We start from the raw sequence: 25,201 nt of genomic DNA, 5'->3' as shown, positions 1-25,201 counted from the left end.
ATCCCCAAATTTGTAAAATGTTCCGTTTGGTGGCTCTTTCTAAGAATGAATGTGTTCTATCTGGGGCAGGAAGCTCAAACCCAAATACCCACTAAAGCCAGGCAGATAACACAATATATACAGCTGAAAGGGTAACAGGGAAAGGTGGGGACTGTGGCTAATGAGCCCTCACAGCCCTCTGCAAAATGGCAAGCACTATGCAGCCCAAGGGGATCCTCACTGTGTAGGAACGCAGGCCTGCTCCTGCCAGTTTGTCATTTTACACAGAAACCCCCACACCACATCTGTACGTGAAATTTCCCCAAATTTAAAATTATTTGTGGATTAAACAAAACACATCTGCAAGTCAGGGCCAGCCCCAAGACCCCAATTTTAGCCCCAGACCTGACCCCTCTGAGCCTCTTGCAGGGACACCTAGCAAGGCCATTTGCTGAACTGCAAGCTGACATTTTCCACTTTGCTAGCTCCTGGCTTTTTACTAACTCGTGCTCCTCTTGTTCGAGCTTCTGACTGTGTGAACTCCTCACATTCAAAGCCATCCAGCTTGCTGATTAGCTTTAAAATTCAGGAGCTTTAAAGTCTCCAAATTTGGAGGTAAGTGGACTCTCATTAAGAAGTCATTTGATAAAAATTAATCCCTCCAGGAATATCCTGGACTCAGAAGAAAGCCCCGGCTCTCTCATTAGCTGGTCGTAACTACTCGGTCCACCTTGGAGGCCCCCAACCCTCCCTGGGTTTGACTCCAAGCCTCCAAACAGCTGCCTGAGAGGCTGGGGATCAGAGGCCAGTGATCTAAAGTCACGGGAAAAGATGCCGCAGAACCTGGAACTTGGAACTCCAGCCAGCCCCCAGCCCCGCGCCCCGAGTCCGACTCCTCGGATGTAATCATTTCCACTTGAGCCGGAGAACGAAGGGACAGATTTTCATCTTACTGAGTAGATTTCAGAGCTTACTGCGCCTAATCCCGGCATATCTGTCACTGACCCACCAAAGAGAGGAACTAAATGAACGTGCGGTGTCGCCCGGAGGGGCTTCTTGGACAGCGCTTCAGAGGTAGCATCCCCCTGGGCTCATCCTGGAGCATGGCCTGCACCCCAGGCCCTCCCCTCTTGGGGTGGCAGCAGTGCATTCCTGGAGGCCTGCGAACCCGTCCAGAATAGGCCCCCACTTTAATCTCTAACTAACCCAGTTACAAAAGCCTTTATATAAGTCAGTGGTTGTTTTTAAGCAAGGTGGTTATATTCTTTTCTAAACGTCTCCATTTTGGTGCTTTGAAAACATAATGCACACGCACAGGGTTTGAAAAAAATGCGAACGGAACAAAAGGGACTCCTGTGCGACGTCAGCCCCCCACCCCCACTCTGTGTCCCCTTTCCTCACCCCACAGCAATCGCTGATGTAAGTTTCTTGGGGAAGAAAGATGGCTGTTCTTAAATTTTCTAATTTGGTCTCAAAAACAGCCTAAGGCCAAAGAGAGCCCACAGTAATGTAATTAAAATGAGCGATGGGGTTATACACCTAAACATGCCATGGGGGAAAAAAATCACAGACACAAACTCACACCTACAAGAGAAAAGTGTGTGTGTGTTGTGTGTGTGTCCGAAAGTGTGTCTGTGTGGGTGGGGAGAGTGGGTGCAGGGTGTGTGGAGGGTGCGTGTGGAGGTATCATGTCTGTGTACTTGCGTGTGGATAATGTGCGGGTGGGTGGGTGCGCGTGTGTGTGCTGGTCCCCCATCTCTCTGCAAACTCCAGTCAATTCCATAAACATTTATTGTGTGCTATGTGCCAGGCCCTGTTCCCAGTGCTGTGGGTTATACCAAGATAAATCATACAAGGTCCCTGGCTTTGGGGAGCTTACAATAAGAATAACTCACATTTGATTGGCCCCTTTCCCTTTACAGGGGAATTTTCAGGCAGAGTTATGTCATAACTCAGGCTGGCCGCGGCCCGAGGCATGCTGGAACCCGAGCAGCGGGGGCTGGCGGGAGGGGAAGCCATCATGGGGGATGGGGAGATGGAACAGCAGCAGGGTCTGGGTCTCCAAGAGCTGCTGATGGCCGCTGGGGGCTCAGGCTGGAGGCTACGGCCCCTCAGAGAGGCGCAGGGAGGTGCCACATCAAAAAAGCAGGGTGCCGGCTGCTTTGGCCTGTAGTTCTGTCATCAGACAACCCTGCTTCAAAGCCCGGCTCTGTCACTAATTACAAGTGTGATCCTGGGCAAATTACTTAACCTCTGTGCCCCTCAGTCTCTTCAACAGAGACAAATGATAATTCTTCCTCCTACAGCTGATACAGGGATCAGTGAGATAAGGCAGGTAAACGTGGGCACAGTGTTACAAAGTAAATGCTCAGCAAAGGGTGGCCTTACTGCTGTTATTATACTGTTGTTATTCAGTAGTGTGGAACTCTGAGTCTCTCTGGTTTAGTATGAGGAGGATCCCTGGTTAAGAGAGATGTCTGATCAAGAGCCTGTGGAGGCATCCTCCTGGATTTCCCTTTCCATTGGAGCCCCTTTGATTCTGGCTCTCACTGCTTTTCCTTTTAAACACCAGTCCCAGCATGGCCTCAGGAAAACAGAGCAGAATTTTCAAGAATTCTGGGCTCAGTTTTAAGGGAAATCAGCACACCACATATTAGAATCTGACTCTACCCCATCTAGGCAGCTCACCAAGAGTCATTCTCTTTCCAACAGAATGCCAAGGAAAGAGGCAGAAGTCAATCCCTCACTTCCTGGCTCTGCATCTGATGGGTACCAAAGTTTTGAAAGCATTTACTAGGCATCCTGAGTTAGTTCAGGAAAGTATCCCAGAGAAAGCAATACTTGGGTAGAGACCTGAAGAATGAGCTGGATTGTGTGGATCAGAGGTGACAGGAGAGGTCAGGAATGCAAAGAGAACATTCCAGGCAGAGGGGACAGCATATGCAAAGGTCCTGGGACAGAAAGGCATGTGGTGAATTAGAGAGGGCTAAAAGAAAAATCAGTGCACCTGAAAAGTAAACAACAAAGAAAATAAAGAACAAGACTAGAGAGGTAAGTAATAGCCCAACTGCAAACAATGCTGTGGCCATGAGAAGGAACACTTGTTAGAATACACAGGAAACTATATTATAAAGAATCAATAATTAAAATACTAATGGAGCTGTAATGGAACTAAGATACAGAAATGAATGGAACTGAATACAATTTTCAGAAATTGATATAAATATACAAAAGGCAAAGTGTAGCATGTGGTAAAATGGTCATTCTTCCTCAGAGGGCTTACTCTATAATAAATGATATTAAGACATGTGATAACCATTTAGAAAAATGCATAATATCCCTACCTCACATCATACACCAAAATGAATCCTAGGTGGTTTTTAAAGTTTTATATAAAAGAGAAACCACAAAGCCACCTGAAAACATTTTAGATGAATTTTAGACTTTGCGATGGGGAAAGACTTCCTAAGCATGACACAGAGGCAGAAAACATAAAGCAAAAGGCTGATGAATTTTATTACAGGAAGAAAAAGTAAAAACTTACCTGTGTCAAAAACCACTGTAAATAAAAACTGAAGGGCAGATGCTACACAGCCAAATACATCTGCTAAATATGAAAATATCCTTAATATTGAAACAGGTCCTTCGACTCCAGAAGAGAAGATGAATACCCCCAACAGAGGAAGGACACAGCGCCTGAAAATGCCACTCACACGAGAAAAACTGCAAACTCACCGCAACACATCAAAAGTCCGTTTCACATCAGTAGGAATCGAAGAAGTACAAATTAAGACAATAACCAAACGTCACCTTTCTCCAATGAAATTGTTACAAATGAATGGGAATTATGTGCCGGCTGGGATGCAGGGACGGGGCATTGTTATTTACGGTAGGCGGAAATAGAAGTAGACTCATTGATCCTACGGTTCCACTATTTCTCAGACTTTACCCTCAGAGGATGATGGATGTATATGAAGTTATAGTTCAATAATGATATTCTTCATAGTGCTTTTCAACATGGTGAAGAATAAGTAAGGGCTACACTGTTGGGAGAAGTTGGCTACCTACGTAATGTTTTTTCTTTAAAAAAGGTGAGAGCAAATGTAACAAAATATTAACAGTTGTTAATTGTACACGGTGGGAGTGTAGGTGTCTGTTATGTTGTTCTTTGTACTTTTCTGTAACTCTAAATTCTTTCCAGATTGCGGTCAAATATGTTGTTAGTGGAGAATAATTGCTGGCATGGGGAAATAGTCAAAATACATTTTTAACAAAAATAAACACGGATTACAAGGGATGCAGGGGAAAACAACCAGTATGCCACGTTATTCACGTATGAATAGCCACATAATTTTTATTTTCTTTTGTGCTTTTCTGTATTCTCTAGAGTGAACATGTTATTTCCTTTGAAACACGCTAAAATCAATATCTAAACATACTTCGAAGGCATGCCTTACTTCCCATACTTGATGTCTATACACGTACATCAAATTCTTTTTTAAAGCTGCAAAGGTAAGAAGAGCCAGTACAGGGATGCCTGGAGGCTCGGTCAGTTAAGCAGCTGCCTTTTGCTAAGGTCATAATCCCCGGGTCCTAGGACAGATCCCCAGCTCAGGCTCCCTGTGAGCAGGGAGTCTGGCCCCTCCCTCTACTTGTATACCTGGGCGAGCTCTCTCTCTCTCAGATAAATAAATAAAAATCTTAAAAAACAAAAACAAAAAAAACCCCAGCCAGTACGTGTCACTTTGGGTGTCACATTGAATTTCTTTTTTTCTTTCTTTTTTTTTTTTAATTTATTTATTTGACAGAGAGAGATCACAGGTAGACAGAGAGGCAGGCAGAGAGAGAGAGAGGAGGAAGCAGGCTTCCTGCTGAGCAGAGAGCCCGATGCGGGACTCGATCCCAGGACCCTGAGATCATGACCTGAGCCGAAGGCAGCGGCTTAACCCACTGAGCCACCCAGGCGCCCCACATTGAATTTCTTGATGTAAAAAGGTAGAAACAAAGTGAATGGGATTCAGATTTCTTAAATTTCCTTCCAGAAAGTTCTGATGTTTCTATCCGTTCAATAAACAGTCACTGAGCACCATGTTCATGAGGATTCTTGGGTTATATGTGATGGAGTCCCAAATCAAAATGACTAAAGGGTTGTTTGTTTTTTTTTTTAAGAAATGCTTTGTTCACAAAGCTGGTAATCTAGGGGTTGGTGGATTAGGCTCTGCTGAGTCCTAAGGAATTTCTCTGCTTCTCAGGTCTCTTCTGTGTTGAATCCATGCTCAGGTAGACTCTTCCCCGGAGGGCAAAAACTTTTATTTATTTATTTTAAGATTTTATTTATTTGAGAGAGTGAGCACACAGGCAGGGCAAGGTGAGAGGGAGAAGCAGACTCCTCACTGAACAGGGAGCCGGACGTGGGGCTTGATGCCGGTTCCAGGGGAGTCTCGAGGCAGGGCTCAATTCCACAACCCCGGAATCATGACCTGAGCCAAAGGCAGATGCTCTCTTAACCGACTGAGCCACCCAGGTGCCCCGGTGGTAGACTTCTGAATTACATTCCATCTCATTACACTGTATCCTTATAACCATCCAAAGAGAGGGTGTCTCCGCCCCAGTGGCACCAGGCAAAGTCCCAGGCATGGCTCTCATTAGCACCACACACAGGTGTTTATGTCTGAACCAATCAACATGATCAGGAAAAGCAAACTGATTGGCCAGACCTGGGTCACATGTTCACCAGGTAATTTGAGGGAGATCAGCCCCTAAACCAAGAAACTTGAGAAAGGGGGAAGGGCGGCTTCCCCAGGGAAAATGCAGGATGCGGTCACAGGAACAAGGAGAGCTGATGCTACTCGGGCAAAAACCACTGTCTCCCTCTTCAAGGACATGCGCACCTTCTCAACGACTCCATGAGTGCGCAGCTGCTTGCCCTGAGTTGCCTCATTTGCTACAATGCAATGCCCTGGGAGGATCTGAGGTCTCACGTTTTCTTTAAAAGCCTCTTCAGAAGGAAAGGAGGCTGGGGCCTGCAGCCCTGGTTTATCTTCCCAGATTCCCTTCCAAACTGCTCACCTCCCGGCACTCCCTTTTCGCCTCCCCTGATCTATGCTGTCCAAAGCTCTAATCAGCAACTGGTACACTCTATGCTTTCCTTTGTTTGGTACCTAGCTTTGTTTGGTACCTAGCTTTAGGGGGTAAGCTTCTCGAGGGCAATGCTCCGTCTCGTTCATTACTGTGTCTCCAATGCATAGAACAGTGCCTGGCACACAGCAGGTGCTAAATAAATATTTCTTGGATGGATGGATATATAAAAGGACAGATAAACGGATGGAAGAATGCAAGGATGCAAGGTTAATGGACGGATGGATGGATGGACGGATGGATGGACGGATGGATGAAAGCATGAATTAATACATCTATCAAAAGAAACATGCTTCCCTTTAAACTTTGCTCCAACCTCAATACTCCCACCCTATCCTGTAGCAGAGCTAAACTAGCTGGGACATTCACATAGTTAAATGCTAAGAGAGAACAAAAGAGAAGGAAACACAGAGAAAAATGAAAAGAAAAACACCACAGCTAACCAAGCAGATTTTATCATCCTGCCACACTGACCTTGATTTCAGAACTTGAAAGCCTTTTCCCATCTCACATGCTGTCTTGACACCATGCCCCAGCCCCCAAGGGCTGGTGTAACTTGGACTCTCCTTTTGGTAGGTCCCATGCCCCAACCAGGAGCTCCCTGCTAGACATTCTCACTGTGCCTAACCAGAGAGCCTGAGCCCAGCCCTGAGCGGGGCTCCCAGCTCTTTCTCAGGTTTCACATTCTGGTCTGCAACACACACCTCTTTGCTGAGCAAGCAGCACCGGAAAAGCCTTATAACTAGACCCCCTGCTCCTACAGAAAGGGAGGAGCTTTGTCTCCCACCAAACCTCAACACTGTAACAATGTAACAATTCAATGTAATAGCCATATTCATACAAAGCACCTGCGCAGAGAGGAAGGAGAAGCTGGGAAATTGTTCCCTTCCAGCACCAAAGGTTCAGATCTGCAGAATTCAAGGTCAGTCCATGTTTACTGACCTTCTCTGTTCATAAGCATGTCTTCTGTTCCCTGATGCAGAAGGCAGAGAACAGCAGGAAGAGGATCCTAAGGGCCCTTGGGAATGGGTTGGGAAAGCAACTCCAGGAACAAACAGAACGTTCTCCTTATTCTGGCAAGTGGTGTGTGGAGTTGTTATGTTTGACCATTTGGGGGTGCTCGCTGCGTGTAGGCACTAAGTTAGTCACTTCACATACTTGAAGTCACTGAATCCCCACGACAACCTTCTGCGATCCCCATCTAATAGCCCAATCAGGGAGGTTACGCGATCTGCCTGAAGGCTGGCTACTCAGCGGCAGGGACAAGATTTGAACCCAGGCCCTCTGACTCCAGCTCCCACACTCCTGACCACCACACCAAACACACTTCTTGTGGCTATCAGTTACACATGAAAGGAAATGCATTCTTATTTTTGTCATCTCAGACTAGTGACTGAGGCGAGGGCAGGGTGACAGCTGAGCTCTGTCTGCAGCCCACATATCCTCACCACGACCGTCTGGGCATCAATTTCTCACCCGTACAGGTCCCTGGACATCACCATTGCATGGGGCATGGCCTGATGCCTCCGTCCCTAACTTTATCTATGAAAAAATCAGATGCAGATCCTAGAAAAGATGCAACTGTCGGATTTATCATGGGACCCCGCCCCCTCCAGAGCCGCCAGCCTCCTTGCTAGCAATGTTGACTTACAGGCAATGGAGCGTGTCTGTATCAGAGACACAGGACTGATACTCGCTACACAGCACTTAACCCCCACAAGAGGCCCCAGTCAATCAATTCTAGAAAATCAGTGAACACTGTATTAGTCAGCTTGGGCTACCATAACAAAATACCACAGACAGGGATGGCTTTAAGGAAAAGACATTTCTCACAGTTCTGGCGGTGGAAGTCGAAGACCAGGGTGCACCCGTGGCTGGGGTTCTGGTGGGAGCTCCCTTCCTGGCTTGCAGACCAGACACAATGAGGCAGTCACTGCCTCACTGTATCCTCAAACGGGGGAGAGGGGCAGTGAAGGTATTGGGGCAGGGGGAATGCAAGCTCGCTTTATGTCCTTCTCTTCTTGTAAGGGCTCTAATCCCACCATGAGGCCCCCATCCTCCTGATCTCATCTAAACCTAATAACCTCTCAAAGACCCCACCTCCAAACACCATGGCTTTGGGAGGTAGGGCTTCAACATACAAACTTGAGGAGAGGAGACACAACTCTGTCCACAGTACACTCCAAAATGGAAGAGAAATTCATTCCTGAAACCCCGTAAAAGAATAAATACAAGCCAGTAGAGTAACAGAGAAGGCAATATACTCCTGGTTCCATAAGAAGGTAGAAATGATATATGGTTTTCTTTACGAGGGGCTTGAACTCACCACCCTGAGATCAAGCCCTGAGCTGAGATCAGGAGTCCAGCACTTAATCAACTGAGCCACCCAGGCGCCCCCTAGAGGTAGTAATAATATCAACAGCTAACACTGAGCACCTACCTAGTGTCAGGAAATATTGAAAACGTTTTACATCCATCATCTTAAAATACTGTGGTGAGGTAGGTACTACTACACACCCATTTTACAGAGGAGGAGAAGGGAGTCACAGAGAGGTGGGGTGAAATTTACCCACGCTCCTATGGTTAGCCAGATTCTGACCCGGGCAGTCTGGCTGCGGAGCCCTGGCACCTCACTCCCTTATGCCACCGGCCTAGCAGCCACCCTTGGAAGGCAGACCTCGTTCACCTGCTCCTTTCCCAGAACACTGACACAGGGAGAGGTGCACCGAAGTGTCGTCCTGGTTGTTGCTGGGCAAGTTTCCTGGCCTACCCGGGGCTCAGTCTCCTTACCTGTCAGATACCCAGTAGTATTTACTGCATAGATAGGGCCACTATAAACACTTAATGAAACAGAACATGTGAGCTCTTCCTGCTGCATGTAGCACATAATGAGTGTGCAGCACAATTACCTAGGAATACGACTAGTATCATGCCTTCAGAGAGGCTCTCTGCAACCATCCAGAGAAGTGCCTGGTCGCAAGCCTGGGCACTCTGTCCAACGGGAAACTACGTCAACAAAGCTACTAGAGTCCCCAGGCCCCACGTTCAGCACCATGTAGGTGCTCAGTAAACATCTGTGTCTGAATGAATAAATGAATAAATGGCCCAAGTAACCCCCAGCTCCAGTGACTGAGTCCTCTCTCATCCTACTGGAATGTACATTGATTTGTTCTGGATTTCTTGATAATTAATCTCTTGACAAAATTTAAGACCTGTTAATTACCCCTGATTAATTAGGGTGAACTTTTTAATTGCTTCCCTAAGCTGAAATACACTGTCAATAGGCCCCATAATTAGTGACCCAGTAATCAGTTTTAAACCAATTATCCCAGGGTAACAAGTGGAACTAGGCAAGAAGCACCCCAGGGGCTTGGGCCAATTTCAGTGGAACTCGGAATAATACAAATTGGCACTCATGTGGGTGAAGAATGCATGTTCAGTGTAATTGGAAATACGGATACTCATATTCTCTTGGGTGTTTCATTTGTCTGGCTTTTCACTGCTGCATTATTTGAAAACAATAAAATAGGTGTACTCCCCACCCATCCAATCAAAGGTCTGAAGCAGATTCTCGGAGTTGCCCGACTGCCTTTGGGTACAACTAGGACCACTCCATCAGGTTGTACAGGTTGTGTACTGCACAACTCCAGGGTGCCATTCACACTATGGTCTATGTGGATAGCACCCCTAAAGGTTGTGGAGGGTATGACCTGGGCACAATAACCTGGGGGTCATATGGTGCAAAGCATATGGGCCTAATCATGAAGAATTCCTCCAAAGGTAGTGATGGGCTTGGAAGTGCTCTGAGCTTTCTCGAAATGGGGAAATGCAAGTGGCAGGCACCTCTTGTGGTCTGCCTAGTGCAATGGAGTAGTATCACACACACATTTAATTTCTGAAAATCTAACGCCTTGGATTTTTAAAAAGTTAAGAATAAGAACCAGTAACCTTAAACAGTATTAAGCGATCTTTCCTGCCACCCCATTCAGGAAGTGCACACCCCAGAGCAGGACCGAAACGGGGCCTTGAATCTGCTATCCCTTGTGTGCTTCTGATAAAGAGGATCTCACTGTCTGCAGTATTGAAAGATTTGTACATTTTAAACAGCAGAATCCTCAAGCCAGCCATTCACTTGATGCCCACTGAAGAAACAGAGATGTCTCCCCATAGTGGAGGAAAACTGTCTGGGCTGGTCTTTTTAAAAGATCGTACAACGGCCTCCAACATGGCACTTTCTTAAGTGATTTCAAGAATAATTCTGACAAAGTGAGATTTTTCTCCTTTTCTGACTCCTTGAGAACCTAACGTCCTTAAGCTGAGGCAGCATTCTCGTCTGAAAAAGTGGGGTGCCAGTCATCTGATGGGGAACTCTTCTCAACGTGTGAGATTCCCGGTAGACCAGTTGGTTCTCAAGATACGGCTGGGACCAAATGCACAAGAACTGCTTTGAATGCTTGTTTTTTTTTGTTTTGTTTAAATTAAATTTAAAAATTTTAAATATTTCATTTCTTTGAGAGAGAAATCACAAGTGGTGGGGAAGGGGAGGGGGAGAGGGAGAGAGAGAAGCCGATGCTCTGCACTGAGCAGGGAGCCCGAAGCAGGGCTCAATCCCAGGACCCTGGATCATGACCTGAGCCGAAGACAGACACTTAACCAACTGAGCGAGGATGCTTGTTTTTGAAAATACCGATTCCTGGGCCCCACTCCAGACCCACTCTGTCAGAATATCTAGGCATGTGGCCCCGGAGGCTGCACTGTAACAAACCCCGCATGCTTCAGAGAGACTCCCAGTACCAGTGTCAGCGCCATGTCCTCAGTGCCTGGTACACGGTCGGTGGTCAACAGGTCTTAGTTGACTGAGTGAGAACAAGCCTCTGGCCCTTTGTTCTGACTTACCAATCCACAGGACAGGATAGCAGTGAAGGTATCGGCCAAGTTGGGTCTTAAAGAAGAGGAGGAAGAGATCGACCTCTTCCCCCTTCTCGGGGCTTCTCCAGGACCAAGGCCGAGGACCTGCCTCGGGACAGCCTCTAGTCCAGCATGTTCCCTGCCACCTGCGTCATGTCCTCACGGAAGCTATTAGCCATTCATTTAGAGCCTAATCCTCTAATCCAACTGCTTGTTGATTTGCCAAGTGAGAAATATGCAGAAACACAAGCCACTTGTTCCCAGAGTTATTTCCAGCTGGTGGGAAGGAGGCAGCTGGGGAAGAGGCTTTCGGTTTAGTTCTCTGAGCCAGAATGATCCTGGGATGTGCTTCCCCCACTCAGAACCCCCTTAGAGGGGGTTCCTCTAAGAGCCGTTCCTAAAAAGAGCAGGACGTCTCAATAGTCCTGGGGGGCCTGGGTGCTGAGGAGACAGCCGGATGCTTCCAGCCTGAGAACGCAAGCAGGCGGCTACACTTCGCCCACGTAGCTCATTCACGCCGCAGGTACTGATGGAGCCTGCGTGCACCAAGCACTGCTGGAAGTGCTCGGGACACACCAAGCAACAAGGCAGAGTCAGCAAGCCAGCAAGCCTCCTGCACTCCCAGTTCTCTGTCCCTTAAGCAGAGGATGCCCCCTCCCTCCGGGGCTGAGCTGCCCACCCCAGCCAAGTTCCCCGGCAGCAGTGCTCTGGGCTGTGGCCCGCAATGTGTTCCTCCGGGCTCTCTTCCTCCTTGGTCAAAGTGCCGGTGGGCTAGTGACCTGACAGTGCAGAAGGCAACTCGGTGAGTTTGGACCGCACCCAACGGAAGCCTGACCCAAAGAAGCCTCGGAAATCCTCCAGCACCTGCCGCTTCCACTGCCTATGCCAGATGTCCCCATTTGTCCCTCCAGATCACCCCTCACCACACCCCTCCTCTGTCCCCCAGAGGATGAGCTGTCGGCACTGTATCCATGAGCTTCCATGTCCTCCGGCTCCCGCATGGCTCTGGTCAGGGGGCAGCGCCAGGAACAGGAGGGCAGGACACGTTTTCCTCCGGCTCCCTCTCTGCGAGAGAAGCTTGGGCTGCTCTGTCCCTCAGTGGAAGGTACCTCTCAAAGAGCCTTGCCTCGCGCAGCTCTCCCTCCTCTGGTCCCTGCAGGCTGTGCACGGTGACAGCCCCACCCCTGCCAGCCCCCCGGTCTGCACTCCTCTTGAGGCTCCCCACACCCCACCCATACTTCCCGTACTTTTGCAATCTGTTTCTTTCTTTTAAAAAATCTCAAACTGCACCCATCTGAATGTGCCATCTCTTTTCTGAATGGGCCCTGACAGGCACCCCCCCTCACATTTTTCTCAAGGACTCTCTGCGAAGGAGCTAACATCAAGGTTGCAAATTCAGTGTCTCAGGTCGTATCGGGCTCAGAAATGGGCCTACTTGGTAATTGGGAAGCAGGGCATGAGCAGATTTCTTTGTAGAAATCAAGACCATTCCTGCTTCTTAATACTGAATCCCCTGCCCACTTCACCCATTTTTGTTACCTTCCAAACTCGAGTTAGCATTTGTTGGCTTTGAAATACAGCTTTAGCTAAATCTGTCTTAAGGGCATCAAGCGAGAACTCAGAACGAGAGAGAAATGAGTAAGGGCTGAATTAGGCGAAGGTGAGCTACGTGGATTCTAGAACAAGTGCATATAATACTTCCCAGCTTCTCATTCTCCCTCCCCTGGCTTCCCTGGAACCTGGACTCCAAGAAAAAAGGCCAATTCACAGGAGAAAATGAAGATTGATTAAAAATTGATCTGGTCTCATGTTATATAGAGACCTTCATTTATGTCACCTTATGTTTTACCTTTTGGGAAATGGGAACTAACACAGAGTAAGTTTTCACGCACTAGCTCTTTTTTTTTCCTTTTTTTTTCTTAACACATAGGCATCACACCCAACTTAGAGCCCAATGCAGGGCTCGAACCCACGACCCTGAGCTCAAGACCAGAGCTGAGATCAAGAGTCAAACGCTTAACTGACGGAGCTACCCAGGCACCCCTAACATACTAGCTCTTTTATTTTTAAGATTATTTATTTATTTATTTATTTATTTGACAGAGAGAGAGACACACACACAGTGAGAAAGGGGACAGAAGCAGAGGGAGTGGGAGAGGGAGCCGCAGATTCCTATTGAGCAGGGAGCCCGATGTGGGGCTCAATCCCAGGACCCTGGGATCACGACCTGAGCCGAAGGCAGAGGCTTTATGACTGAGCTACCCAGATGCCCCCATCCTAGCTCCTTTAAACCGCCTGAGAATTCTATGCAGTGGCTCTTCCAACTTCCACTTTAGATATAAAGAAACTGAGGTACAAAGAAGTTGTGTTACTTGTCCAAAATTCTACAGCTCCAAAGTGATGGGAATGAGAGTCAAGCCTTCATTTTTCCCTCTTTATTTCTTGTAACCTCAGAACAGAGGCTAAGTTAGAAGCAAGCCGGGTGTTCCTCATGCTACAGAATACAAGCCTTGCTTTCTTTAGTTAGCGGTACAGTGGTCTTCCCTCAGCAGTGCGCGTGGACTGCACCTCCTTCCCATGAACAGTTGCAGAGCATCTGGATGGACCAGAGGATTTCACTGCTCCCCTACTGCTGGACACCTAGGCTGCTTCCCAGTGTTTCAGTAAAGTGCTGCAGTATCCGTATCCGCTTCTACATCCAGACAGAACAGACGCACACACGGATACAGGTACGCATAGATATTGACTAAGTTCCCACATGAAGATACCTTATACGTTTGTGACTAGCTCTACAAAGTAAATTAGTAGAACTGGAATCCTTTTCTCAATGATAGGTCTATTTTAAATTTGGAAAGCTACTGCCAGATTGTCTCCTACAGCTGTTGGACCGACTCACAGTCCCCACTAAGTGAACGCCTGCCCCACAACAACCTCGTCAACAATAACGACCGTTACTACTCTTCCATCTTCGCCAGACCAAGTAAAAACTTGACATTTTATTATAATTTTATTTGCATTCAACATTATTATTATTGGCTGTTTATTGGTTACTTCTGCTTTGTCTTGTATAATTTGACTGTTTATGTCTTTTGCCCATTTGGGACAGCGGAGCAGCCGTTGATGTATCCCATATACTGAAAATCTCAACGGAGATGAAGTCAAGAGATAATGCACATGACGGCAAAAGGAACCTCAACAGGGTCTCTGGTCTGAAGAAACATCAGCCGTCTCTCAGATGCTCTGGTTACTGAGAATGTGTTCAGCCCAGAGCCTTCACCTGATGGCCTCAAGAAGAACAGACAAAGTGTACAAACCAGGAGGGCTAGACAAAGAGCATTTGGGGGGGATCCCCCCAGCATGGGGCAGGAGTTCCTGCATGTCACCTTGCCTCCTGAAACTCCACACCTGGGAGGTCTCCAGGTCAGGAGCACCTGCCCCCACAGCTCCAGGGAATCCAGCCCTGGTGCAGAAGAGGGCCACCACAGCCAAGAGTCAAAGAGAAAGCTACAGGAAGAAGGACTTCTGTGAAGACTGGGTACTCAGAACTCAGTGAGGAATCTGGTACCCAGACTCCAAAACACGTGTCCAAAACTGTGCCTGCTTCTTCCAACTGAGGGTTGTTGTCCAGAGTTGGAAACAGGGAGAAGGGAAAGAAGACTAGAATGAAGGGAATGCCTTCCCATAGGGAGAACAAAAAGGATTATGTGGATCCCACTCTGGTAGGTAAGGTCAAGCTATTTACTTGTTAGACAAGTTCCTGGGCTGAGACCTGACACACAGGTATCAGAATCTCTAGGGGAAGGGCCTAGAAAGCTATATGCTTGACAAGCGCCCCAGGCGACTCACACCAGAAGGGAAGCTAGGGAACTACTGCCAGAGAACAGTGGTTCTCCAGACAGACTGCCCAGCAGAATCCCCTAGGAAGGTTCCAAACAAAAGCCCTGAGCCCCACACAGAAAGATTCGCATTTATTGATCCGGTCTGAGGGCCAGGCATCACTTTTTGTTGGTGGTGGTGTTTTGTGTTGTTTGTTTTTAGCTCTCTTGGTAATCTCACTGGGCAGCCCGTGTTGAGAATCCCTGGCTAGTTCCTTGGTCTCCAGAATCATGTGGGATGCTAGAATACCAATATTACCATCCAGACGAATCAAGATGCAGACTTACAGCCCTCAACTCTTCAAAGTTGAGGGTAGGACAGGTCTGGGAGGGCCCTGGGAATAGTCATAGTTACGATATCCAATGGGAGCACAGATTTACTTGACCTGCAGGTTAGGATCCTCTCCCAGGAAGACAAGTCCCCATCATGTGTTAAGTCAAGGAGATGGGATGCTAGGAAGCAGTAGCTTTCCAGAACTGTGTGTGTGTGTGTGTGTGCGCGCACGCACGCGCGTGCCTCCTATGGAATTAGTGCCAAATTGGTATACCTTCCTACCAGGCACCCTTCCAGAAGATTCTATTTGAGTGTGGGTCTTCCCATATCTCCTCCCTGACTATGAGGGCTTAAAAGAGGTGGGCTGGCACTAGGATCATCACTAATCAGTGTCCTGTAGAACAGAGGCAAATTCCCTTGCTGGCTGCTGTTGTGGCTTCTTCTTCTGTGAATGGCACAAAGCATGTAAAGAGACCTCAGACTTCCCACATTGTCAAGGGCCCCGACCCTAAACCACTGGCCTTGACCAACGTCATGCACCATAGCCCACTTGCTCCCCGATTCCATTTCTCAGGTGTCTTGCCTCTCCTCTTAGACTTGACCCTGATCTCCCAATGCCGTGGGGATTAGTGTTTTATCATTTGAATATGGGTGGGGAGGGGCTTAGGGGTGGGAAGGAACATAAACACTGAGTCCACTGCAGCTCCTCTGGCTGTAGGTAACAGAAACACATGAGAGAAGTCACTGGAAAACTGCTGGGATATCAGGGAGTTGACAGAAGTTTTGGGTATCCAGTCCTCGGCAAGGACAGGGACCAGGATGATTTGGGGGCTTCCAGCAGTGGGTGTGCGTACCTTCCCTCTGGAGCAGTGACCCCCAAAATGGTGGTATGTGCACACCCTTGGGAGTGACAAGCCTATCACGTGAGATTCAGGAAGAAAACATCCAAATTCCTGTTCCTATTTAGTATCATCTCACTTTAATTTTTTCCTATTTTGTCTGCTTTATGATATACATAACAGTATGGTATTTGTGCAATTACCCACTGGGGTATATGATCAAGAAATTTCTGTTACAAAAAAAGAGTATGCTATATAGGTCCTTGCTTCTCAAAACTGGTCTAAGAACCAGCAGCATAGGCAACATCTGGTACTTGCTAAAAATACAGAAGCTCAGGCCCTGCCCCAGACCTATCTAGCCAGAATCTGCACTTGCACAAGACCCTGGTTCACTGATGTGCAAGTGTGAGAAGTGCTGCTTTAGAGCATTACCCTGAATTGAGTGTGCCCTTTGACCTCTATCCATAGAAAATTCCAAACTCCCAGAGAAAGAAGCTGATTGGGCTAGCTCAGGTCACATGTCCATCCCTGCACCTATCAGCTATTGCTGGTAGAGGGTGAGGATCAATGGGAGGGAACATGGTTGCAAAGAGCCACTTCTGTGGACAGAAAAGGCCATCTAGGGAAGTCCAGGAAGGAGGTGTCCACCACACAGATGCTTGGTAACCGTCTGGTCTGTGTCAGGATATGCCCGGACCCTACAAGCAGGATTCAGGTGCCTGGGCCCTACAAAAACCAAACCCCAAGCTGGTATTAAGCAACTGAACCTGGCCTCACGGGAACTCTGACCTTGCTATTGATCGTGGCACTCAGTTTTCTTTCACAGAGACTACTGAACCAGCTGAGCCCTGGCTAGGACTGGGGTGGGGTGGTGGGGGGGTGGTCACAAGCCACCCGCTGTGTCCTGCATATAATCTCAGTAATATGCTCTGCCTTGGTCTCTTCCGGTCATACAAAAGTTAGCCCATGAGTATTTAAAGTACGAGTGTCGGGGGCTCATGGACACCATGCTTGTGGCAGCAGGACTTCCTTCCCGGGTCCTTTCTCTCGGGGGTCAGCAGTGGGGTGCCCGACCCGCCATGACCTCATGCAGCAGACCACCAGTGGCAGCCACCTTGCGGATCTGCCATCCCCCTTCCCCCGTGTGGCTCTCACGTGTCCGTATCTGGCATCTACAGAGATGCTTGAAGGGGTGTCCCCACCCCACCCCATTCTTAAAATGTCATTTCCACAGCTCTGTCAGCTGCTCGACGCAGCCGACTTCAGAATGGAGATTTCTCTTCCCTCCATCCTCTTCCTTTGTCGGACCTCCTTCCCCACCAAACCCCCATGTCCTCCTCCTCTGTGGGTGTGAATGGACTTAGATGGCGGATGGCGGACGGAGGGCGTGCTTAAGGAGAGACTGGGAGTTTTCTTCACCAGCATCCGCTAGTCAAGATGCCCAATTACACGTATAACCTTATTATTTTCTTATCGCTCACGACCCCCAGGTAATGTGCTTTTCTTAAATTGATCTGTGTTCCTTCTAAAGTACCATGGCAACTCCTCCTGCAGTTTGGTCCCCGGATTGTGTGAGCTGGTGGAAATGAACATGGCATGTAGGGACGGCCAGGGCAGAGCCAGGACGTTGCCGAGGTCCAGTGGGAGGGACGCGTGGGCTGTCACTCCCAGCCAGGCAGGGAGGCCACCTCACGCAGGCATGACATGGGAACCCCTGCTGCCATAGCGTCACACTGTTCACGTCTCTGGTTTGGCTTTGTTTGCATCGGACATCATTGCTTTATTTGTTCTAAGTAAATACTCGGCAATGCTCAGCTCACCAGCTTCTGTGACCGCACTGTTTTCCACCACCACTCCAACGTGCGTCTCTCGGAAAGGCAGACACATGGGCATGTTCACTTTATCAAACGTAGGCAATCTGCATGCTGAGACAAGTCTAGAGCCATGGCCTCCTCTTCACCGGCTTTGCCCTGAGCTTTCTCTTTAGACAAGCAGCCAGGTTGGAAAGGCCAAGGGACCCTCCCACACATGGACTTGGTTTGCCACGTGGAATTAGCTCCATTCAGAAGAATGCGCCTTCCCCAACTCCAGTGGTGTCCCTCAGGCAGCAACCCCACTCCCACAGTCCTAAACCTCCTCCCACTTACTGTAGCTTTCCAGCTGTTCCCTCCCAATGGCCAAGAGGCCTCCCTCTTGATGTAGGGCGAACAAGGTTTTATAAGGAGACTTCGATGAGCCAAGTTTATCTGCAAAGGACTGTATTTTAGAAATCGAATTCCCTGTCAAGGCTCTTCCCTGACAGCAAAGAAAAAAATATTTGAGAAATGGGCCAGCCAAGGGACTCACAGTTAATGCACAGTGTCAACCTCTGCACTCCTAGATGTACGCACTACAATAAGGAACTGATTCCTCCCAGTTGGGTCAATGGCCCAACAGATCAGGGCAATGAATGGGCTTTCACATGTGTCTTTCCTCCCATCAAGGTTGCTAAAGAGAGACTTTCTAGCTCCTGAGAATTTCTGCCTCCACACTATCTAGGGACCTATAATTAGCATAATTATTCCTGGGGCTCTGCATTGCAGGACGGACCAAGCTTCAGAGCAGCCTGAAAGGCAGGGGGTTCTATCTGCAAGAACCACCCCTCTAGAGGATGGTAACACTGACCCAGCACCGAACAGCCATTTTTCCTACAGATATAGTTTAATATAGTTAGAACAAATGATGGATAAGCATTATCTATTTTACTTGGGGATAAGTATTATATATTGGTTAATGCTTAACCCGTCATGGCTTTCCTCCCTTCTATGAGACGTTAACTAGTCAAAGTCCATCCTAGCCTTCCCAGCACCCACGCCATTAATGAGCTTTCCAGTGCTGTCTCCAAATTAGTTTTTACTGATGAAGGGACTTGTAATCTACTTTCATTTGATCCACTACCTCAGGTGAAATAAAACTCTGGGGGAAAAAAGAGAAAAGAGAAGACCTTTTGCACCAGAATTATTTAAAACTTCACAAATTATTCACATCAGCTAACTAAGAAGAAGTTCAGCTTAGCCTACCATCTGAAGAGATGACCTCAGTACTTCCTGAAAACATGACTCATTATTTTATAGGATACCTTCTCAAAATATCTGCTACCTTTATTTTTAATACACTATAGGCTTGGATATTCTGTCCGTGATCTTACCTGGGAAGCAACCCAGACTGAGTGTACTTTCTCTTCTACTGGTCACCATTACACATTTTTCCACCTAAAGGAAAAACAAAATAATTTACAATTCACCTTGGTCCTTGATCACGCGGAGAGGAGATGGCTACCAAATACTGCAAACACAACATCTGTCCACTCATTCAACAAGCTTGAGTGGAGGCCTGCAAAGGGTCAAGGTCCTGGGAGCAAAGATGGAAAAAACTGGTCCTGACTACAGAAAAGTGATTACCTAAACCAGGAGCAATTATTAAAAATAAGAATTCCAGGGCACCTGGGTGGCTCAGTCGGTTAAGCGTCTGCCTTTCGCTCAGGTCATGATCCCAGGGTCCTGGGATGGAACCCCGCATCTGGCTCCTCACTCAGCAGGGAGTCTGTTTCTTCCTCTGCCCCTTCCCGGCTCATAGTCTCTCTCTCTCTCTCAAATAAATAAAATCTTAAATAAAAATATGGATTCCAGGGGCACCTGGGTGGCTCAGTCAGTTAAACACCTGCCTTGGGCTTAGGTCATGATCCCAGGGTCCTAGGACTGAGCCCCACATCAGGCTCCCTGCTCAGCAGGGAGTCTTCTTCTCCCTCTCCCTCTGCCTCTCCCCTCCCCCCCACTCATGTGTGCTCTCACTCTGCTCTCTCTAATAAATAAATAAAACCTTTAAAAAATATATGGATTCCAGATTCTCACCTCAGGCTTCCTGGGTGAGTCAGATTCTCTAGAGGTGGGGTCCCCCAAAAGATTTTTTTTGAAGATTTTATTTATTTGATAGACAGAGATCACAATAGGCAGAGATGCAGGCAGAGAGAGGAGGAAGCAGGCTCCCTGCTGAGCAGAGAGCCCGATGTGGGGCTTGATCCCAGGACCCTGAGATCATGACCTGCGCCAAAGGCAGAGGCTTTAACCCACAAAGCCACCCAGGCGCACCCCCCAAAAGATGTTTTAACGAAGGTCCCAGTGCCTCAGCCACAGCCAGGGTTGGCCATCTGCACGATGGGAGAACTCCTATTGACAGGGGGTGCCAGGAAAAAAACTCAGGACAGTGGCATGGATCCCATGGTAGCACTTCCGACGACTGTCTCTGCAAGTGGCTTTATCGGTCAGGGTCCGGTCAGAAGACAGAAGCCATATCAGTGACTGGAGAGGGGTTGGCAGTGGGGTGGTTGGTGGTGGAGGATTTAGGATAAAGAATGTTAAAGAGCTATAAAGTGGGAAACCAGGAAAAAGAGAACTCCGAGGTATTACAGAGACAGCCCCTGCCGGAAGCAGCTACCACCACTCCCAGCTGGGGCAACAGGGAAAACGCTGGAATGGTTAAAGCTCAGCAGCCCAGAGGAAGGCCTACTGGTTCTGGAACCCAGTCCTCTGCGAGGGGAATGCTGGCCCGCTGGTGATGGATTCTCCCATCAGACTGGTTCTGTGAAAAAGCTCCAGATGGGATCCCAGGCAGAGAAGTGTGGTTAAGGAAATGCGCAAGGGGGCCGGAAGAAGTCAGTCTGACCATCCTCTTTCAGCCTCTCCATCTCCCTCTAGGGCCCCCTATGCAGAGAGCCTAACTTGGAGCAGCTGACACCACAGAAACGCAGTAGCCAAGTCCTGGTCCCAGCACCACAAAGCTCAGCAGAGAGGGTTGGATTTGGAGCCGAGAGACAATTTAAGGAGAGAGAGGGATTTACTCTGTAGGCATCGTGCTACTTTACAAATGGAATTGTATTTAATTCTCACAATCCCATGAGGATGAAACACAGAGAGACTAATTCACCCATGAAAGGTCACACAGCAAGTAAGTGGTGTCCGGAGAAGTCCCTATTAATTCCATGTGATCTGGCCCCCGGGACTCTCTCAAGGGACTCCAATTAGGGTGTTATTCTTCCTTCCACAATTCGTTTCCCTGGAACTGGCTATCATTCCACTTCCCCTTCCAGATGGGCTGTGTGTGCCCCAGATATAATTTAGTTCTGTGAGAGGTAAGTTTTCTTTTTCTGATTTTCTGAATTTACTAGCATTTCCATGGAACTGGGGTGTCACCGACGACTGTCGCAGCTAGAGGGATGAGGAGGGCAGTCTCGAGCTGGAAGTGGCAGGACCCCCTCCAGAGCACCACTGCTCCATCAGTATCCCAGATCTCACCCCCAAGGCCTTCTCCTGGGGTGCTGTGGAGGGGCGGGGGGGACAACGTTCACATGGTGCCTACGACAGAGACAGGAAATCTCTGGTACAGACAGGCCATGCCTCTGGGGACATCAGACAAGCTGCTAGAGGCCCACACAAAGAGGTAAAAGCCAACGGGAGTGACGGGAGTCCCTGGACCCCGCAAAAGGAAATGGCCTGTCCCCGTGGAGGCTGGGCTAACTCACCCTTCACTCCCTGGCTTAGAATTCAGCTTCGGACCTTACTGGCTCACTTCTCATGTTTCTCCTCCTCTGTAAAAGCAAATTTAAAAACCTTTTCCTAAGCCCACATCCTCCGCCAGGCTTCACATCGCCCACAAGATCCTTCAAAAAGTTGTCTACGTTTACAGTATTCCCTCCTCACCTTTCACCCACTCTGATCTGGCTTCTGTCCCCACTTCTCCACAGCAACAGTTCTTACTAAGGTGACAGATAACCTACTGGCTCGTAAATGCAATGGGCCTTTCTTAATCCTTCTATCACTTGACTTAGCCAACCTTTGGCACTACTGGCCATGGTTTCCATTCTGAACCATTCTCTCCCGTTGGCTTCCAAGACTCGAATGTAGATACACGTTCATTCTACCTTCTAGCTCGGCCTCACTGAGAGTTCTTTGATCCCAAACACCAAAATCCAACTCTGAGGGGTAATACCAACTTATCAGGAGGCTCTGAACTAGTTCACGGCATGCCTTTGACACGGCATGTAATAGCTCTGATTATTCACTGCTCCCTGTGTCCACACTCTTTGTAATGTGACTGTACCTCCTCCCACTCCTGTAACTTGCTATGACCAACTAGACATCAGCAGCTGTGACACCAGGAGAGGCTTGAAAAAACATGGCCACTTCCCACTCTCTCCCTCGTCCCTCTGTTTTTACCTTGAGAACGTGCCCTGCTAACTCGTAGAAGGATAAGACATGTTGGATACAATTGAGTCACCCCATTTGTCCCACTGAGGTCACCCTGGAACTCACTCAGTTCCCAGCTGACCCTACAGACATATAAGCATCCATCCAGAACCGCCCATTGTTTTGTGGACCTTCAGCCACCTGTACATTCAGGAGGGAACCTAAGATAGACCGGAAGACCATCTATGTGAACCACAGATGCACAAGCTCAAGAAATGCTTGGCGTTCTAAGTCACTGAACTTTGGGATGGCTTGTCAACTAGCCTGCTAGGGCTGCAGTAACAAAATACCACAGACTGGGTGGCTTATACAACAGAAATGTATTTTCTCACAATTCTGGAGGATAGAAGTCCAAGATCAAGGTGTTAGCCAGTGTGGCTTCTTCTGAGGCCTCTCTCCTTGGCTTGTACGTGACCACGGATGGCTGTGTCCCCACATGGTCTTTTCCGTGGACGTGTGCATGGGGACTGATTCTCTGTGTGCCCAAATTTCCTCTTCTGAGGACACCATTCAGGCTGGAGGAGGATCCACTCTAATGATCTCATTTTAACTTACTCAACCCTTGAAAGGCCCTGTCTCCTTATACGGTCACATTCTGAGGTTCTGGGGCTTAGGATTTGAACCTATGAATTTGGGGAAGACACGATTTGTCACAGTTTGTCACACAGCATTCTTATGGCAATAAATATCTGATAAATACGATCAAAGGCAAAGCTGCAGAACTCCTGACAGGACAGGGAAAGGCAGCACTAAGGATCCCCGGAATACGATCTGCACACGGTCGCTTCAAGCTGCTGCTCTCAGGTGAACCAGCTTTTTTCTTCTTCTTTTTTTCTTTCTTCTTTTTCTTCTTCTTGAGTGGGAAGCTTCCTCTGTGCCATTCTCAACAGTAAGGTTGCAGAGAGAGAATCTGATTGTCCCCGCCCTGCCCTGTACCCTCCTCCAGCACCTTGATTGACATCCCCACCAAAACTACGAGTGGTGGCAGAGGGATAGTGCCCTAAGGGGACACTAAAGCACGGTTGCCAAAAATGGGGCATGACTTCTGGGTAGGTGGGAGCAACATTACACTACCAACACTACAAACTGGCTCTTCCTCCTGGCTCTGTAACGTCCACCTGGTCCACAAGCCAGCACATGAGGAGCGCTGGCCCACGCCGGGTGACAGACGGAGCCCCCAGAAGCTCCCCGGATGAATGGAATCACAGCACGAAGCCGGCAGGCTGGAACTGAACAGGGATTAATGGGAAGGCCTGCGCATGAGTGCAAGGGAAGTAACAGCTGGTAGAGGACAAGAGGAGATCGTCCACGTTTAGTGGTCGCTTGTGTGGAGTGGAGAACACCAGACGCTCGGGAACAGCCAATAATGGGAGGTCTGGCCAGCGATGGCCGGCTGATGCAAGGCTCAAAGAAAGAGTGAAGGAACAGTGCCTGTCCCTGACAATGCCTGGGGTTCTGTGTGGCTCGCGTGGAGCCTGAGCAGCCTGACTGAGTGCCCGGTACATACCAGGCACTGATGTAGGTGCTTCACCTGGATCACTTGAGTTAATCAGCACAAGCACACAGTGTTGTTATTCCCATTTTACAGATGAGGTGAGTGAGGCGGGGAGAGGTTAAGTCACTGGTCCAAGGTCACACAGCTTTGATGGAGCCCGATGTAAACCCAAGTGCTCTGACTCCAGGGCCTGTGCTCAGAGTTGCGGGCGAGGCTGGCTCCTGGGAAGTGGGACACTTGACGCTCTGCTCTCAGGTGTGGGATATGAGGCAACAGCAGCTACCGTGTCCTACAGCCATGCTAGGAGCTTTAAGACACACTACCTTATTCCCTCCTGGAAGATAAGCATTGCAGTCCCCATTTGAAACATGAGCCTCGATAGGAAAATACAGGAAAAGCCGGCTGTCTGGATGAGTCTGGATGAGTCTGGATGAGTAGCTGAAGGACCTGGTGCATGCCCACGGGAAGGAAACAGTGTTTGGGGTACATTTAGGAGCCGGAAATACTCAAGGGTTGTCAGGATTCAATTCGTTCCATTTTGGTTTAAGAGGATGGAGTTAGGGCAACACGCAGAGTTTAGAGCAACGTCATTTTGTCTCAAAGTTATACAGGTCTTTCTGACATAGTTTATTAATACTTATATCATCCTAAATATAATAGTATAAATATTATGCCACTCACTAAGCATTTATTATGTGCTGAGAACGGCACTGCCACTATACACAATGTCATCTGAATGATAAAAACGCAGCACTTACTCTAAGCCAGGCTCTGAGCCACAGCTCTGAATGGTGGACACCATTACTCCCATTCTATAATGATAAAGTGAGTCACAGAGAGGTTAGTAAATGGGTCCAAGGTCACACAGCAAGGAGGAGGAACAGGATTCCTGCAGCCCGTCTCCAGGCCACCGTCCCCTGGACAGCAGTGAGGAAACCCGGGCTCATCTCTGGGGAACGCCAGAAGTCCATCACCCAGTGTGCAACTGTCCCAGCTGAAATCTGAGACTCCTGCCACCCTGAGAATCCACAGACCAGGAGCACAGACCCGGGTGAGTAAGAGCAGATAGAGCCCCCACACCAAGGGGCTGTGCAGCCCTCCCCCGCCCCCCTGGGCCCGGATGCAAGGCCCGGATGCTCCCCGCACAACTCTGTGGGCCCTGCTGAGACCAGAGTGCATGTGTTTTATTAAGAGGAAGTGTTTACCCGGCCTCCTCCTGGCAGAGCTGCAGCGGCAGTTTATTAGGACTTCATTTGGAGTGTAAATTGTTGCTGGTTTATAAAAAGGCTCTGCAGAGCTGCTCCGCCGGGATGGCCCCAATCCGCAGCGCAGGGCATGTGAGGCTTTAACTAAATCATTGATTTCCCTCCGGAAGGAGCAGCCCAGATATGAGCCACTCATTTCGCTGCTTA

The 25,201-nt window shown here is 48.5% G+C and overlaps 1 protein-coding gene across 1 annotated transcript in view; it reads right to left on the bottom strand.

Annotated features, from left to right (window-relative positions):
* Positions 1-25,201, bottom strand: part of LOC116581439 — a 152,982-nt gene that overhangs the window by 31,319 nt on the left and 96,462 nt on the right. Inside the window, exon 6 of the mRNA XM_032328620.1 lies at positions 19,201-19,264. Within this exon, the coding sequence (XP_032184511.1) occupies positions 19,201-19,264 (64 nt within the window). The remainder of the gene's footprint in view (positions 1-19,200; positions 19,265-25,201) is intronic.

The sequence above is a fragment of the Mustela erminea genome, chromosome 20 (assembly GCF_009829155.1).
Source record: "Mustela erminea isolate mMusErm1 chromosome 20, mMusErm1.Pri, whole genome shotgun sequence".
In the NCBI taxonomy this organism is placed as follows: domain Eukaryota; kingdom Metazoa; phylum Chordata; class Mammalia; order Carnivora; family Mustelidae; genus Mustela; species Mustela erminea.
The sequence above is the reverse complement of the archived record's forward strand: the minus strand, read 5'-3'. Positions and strand labels throughout refer to the sequence as shown.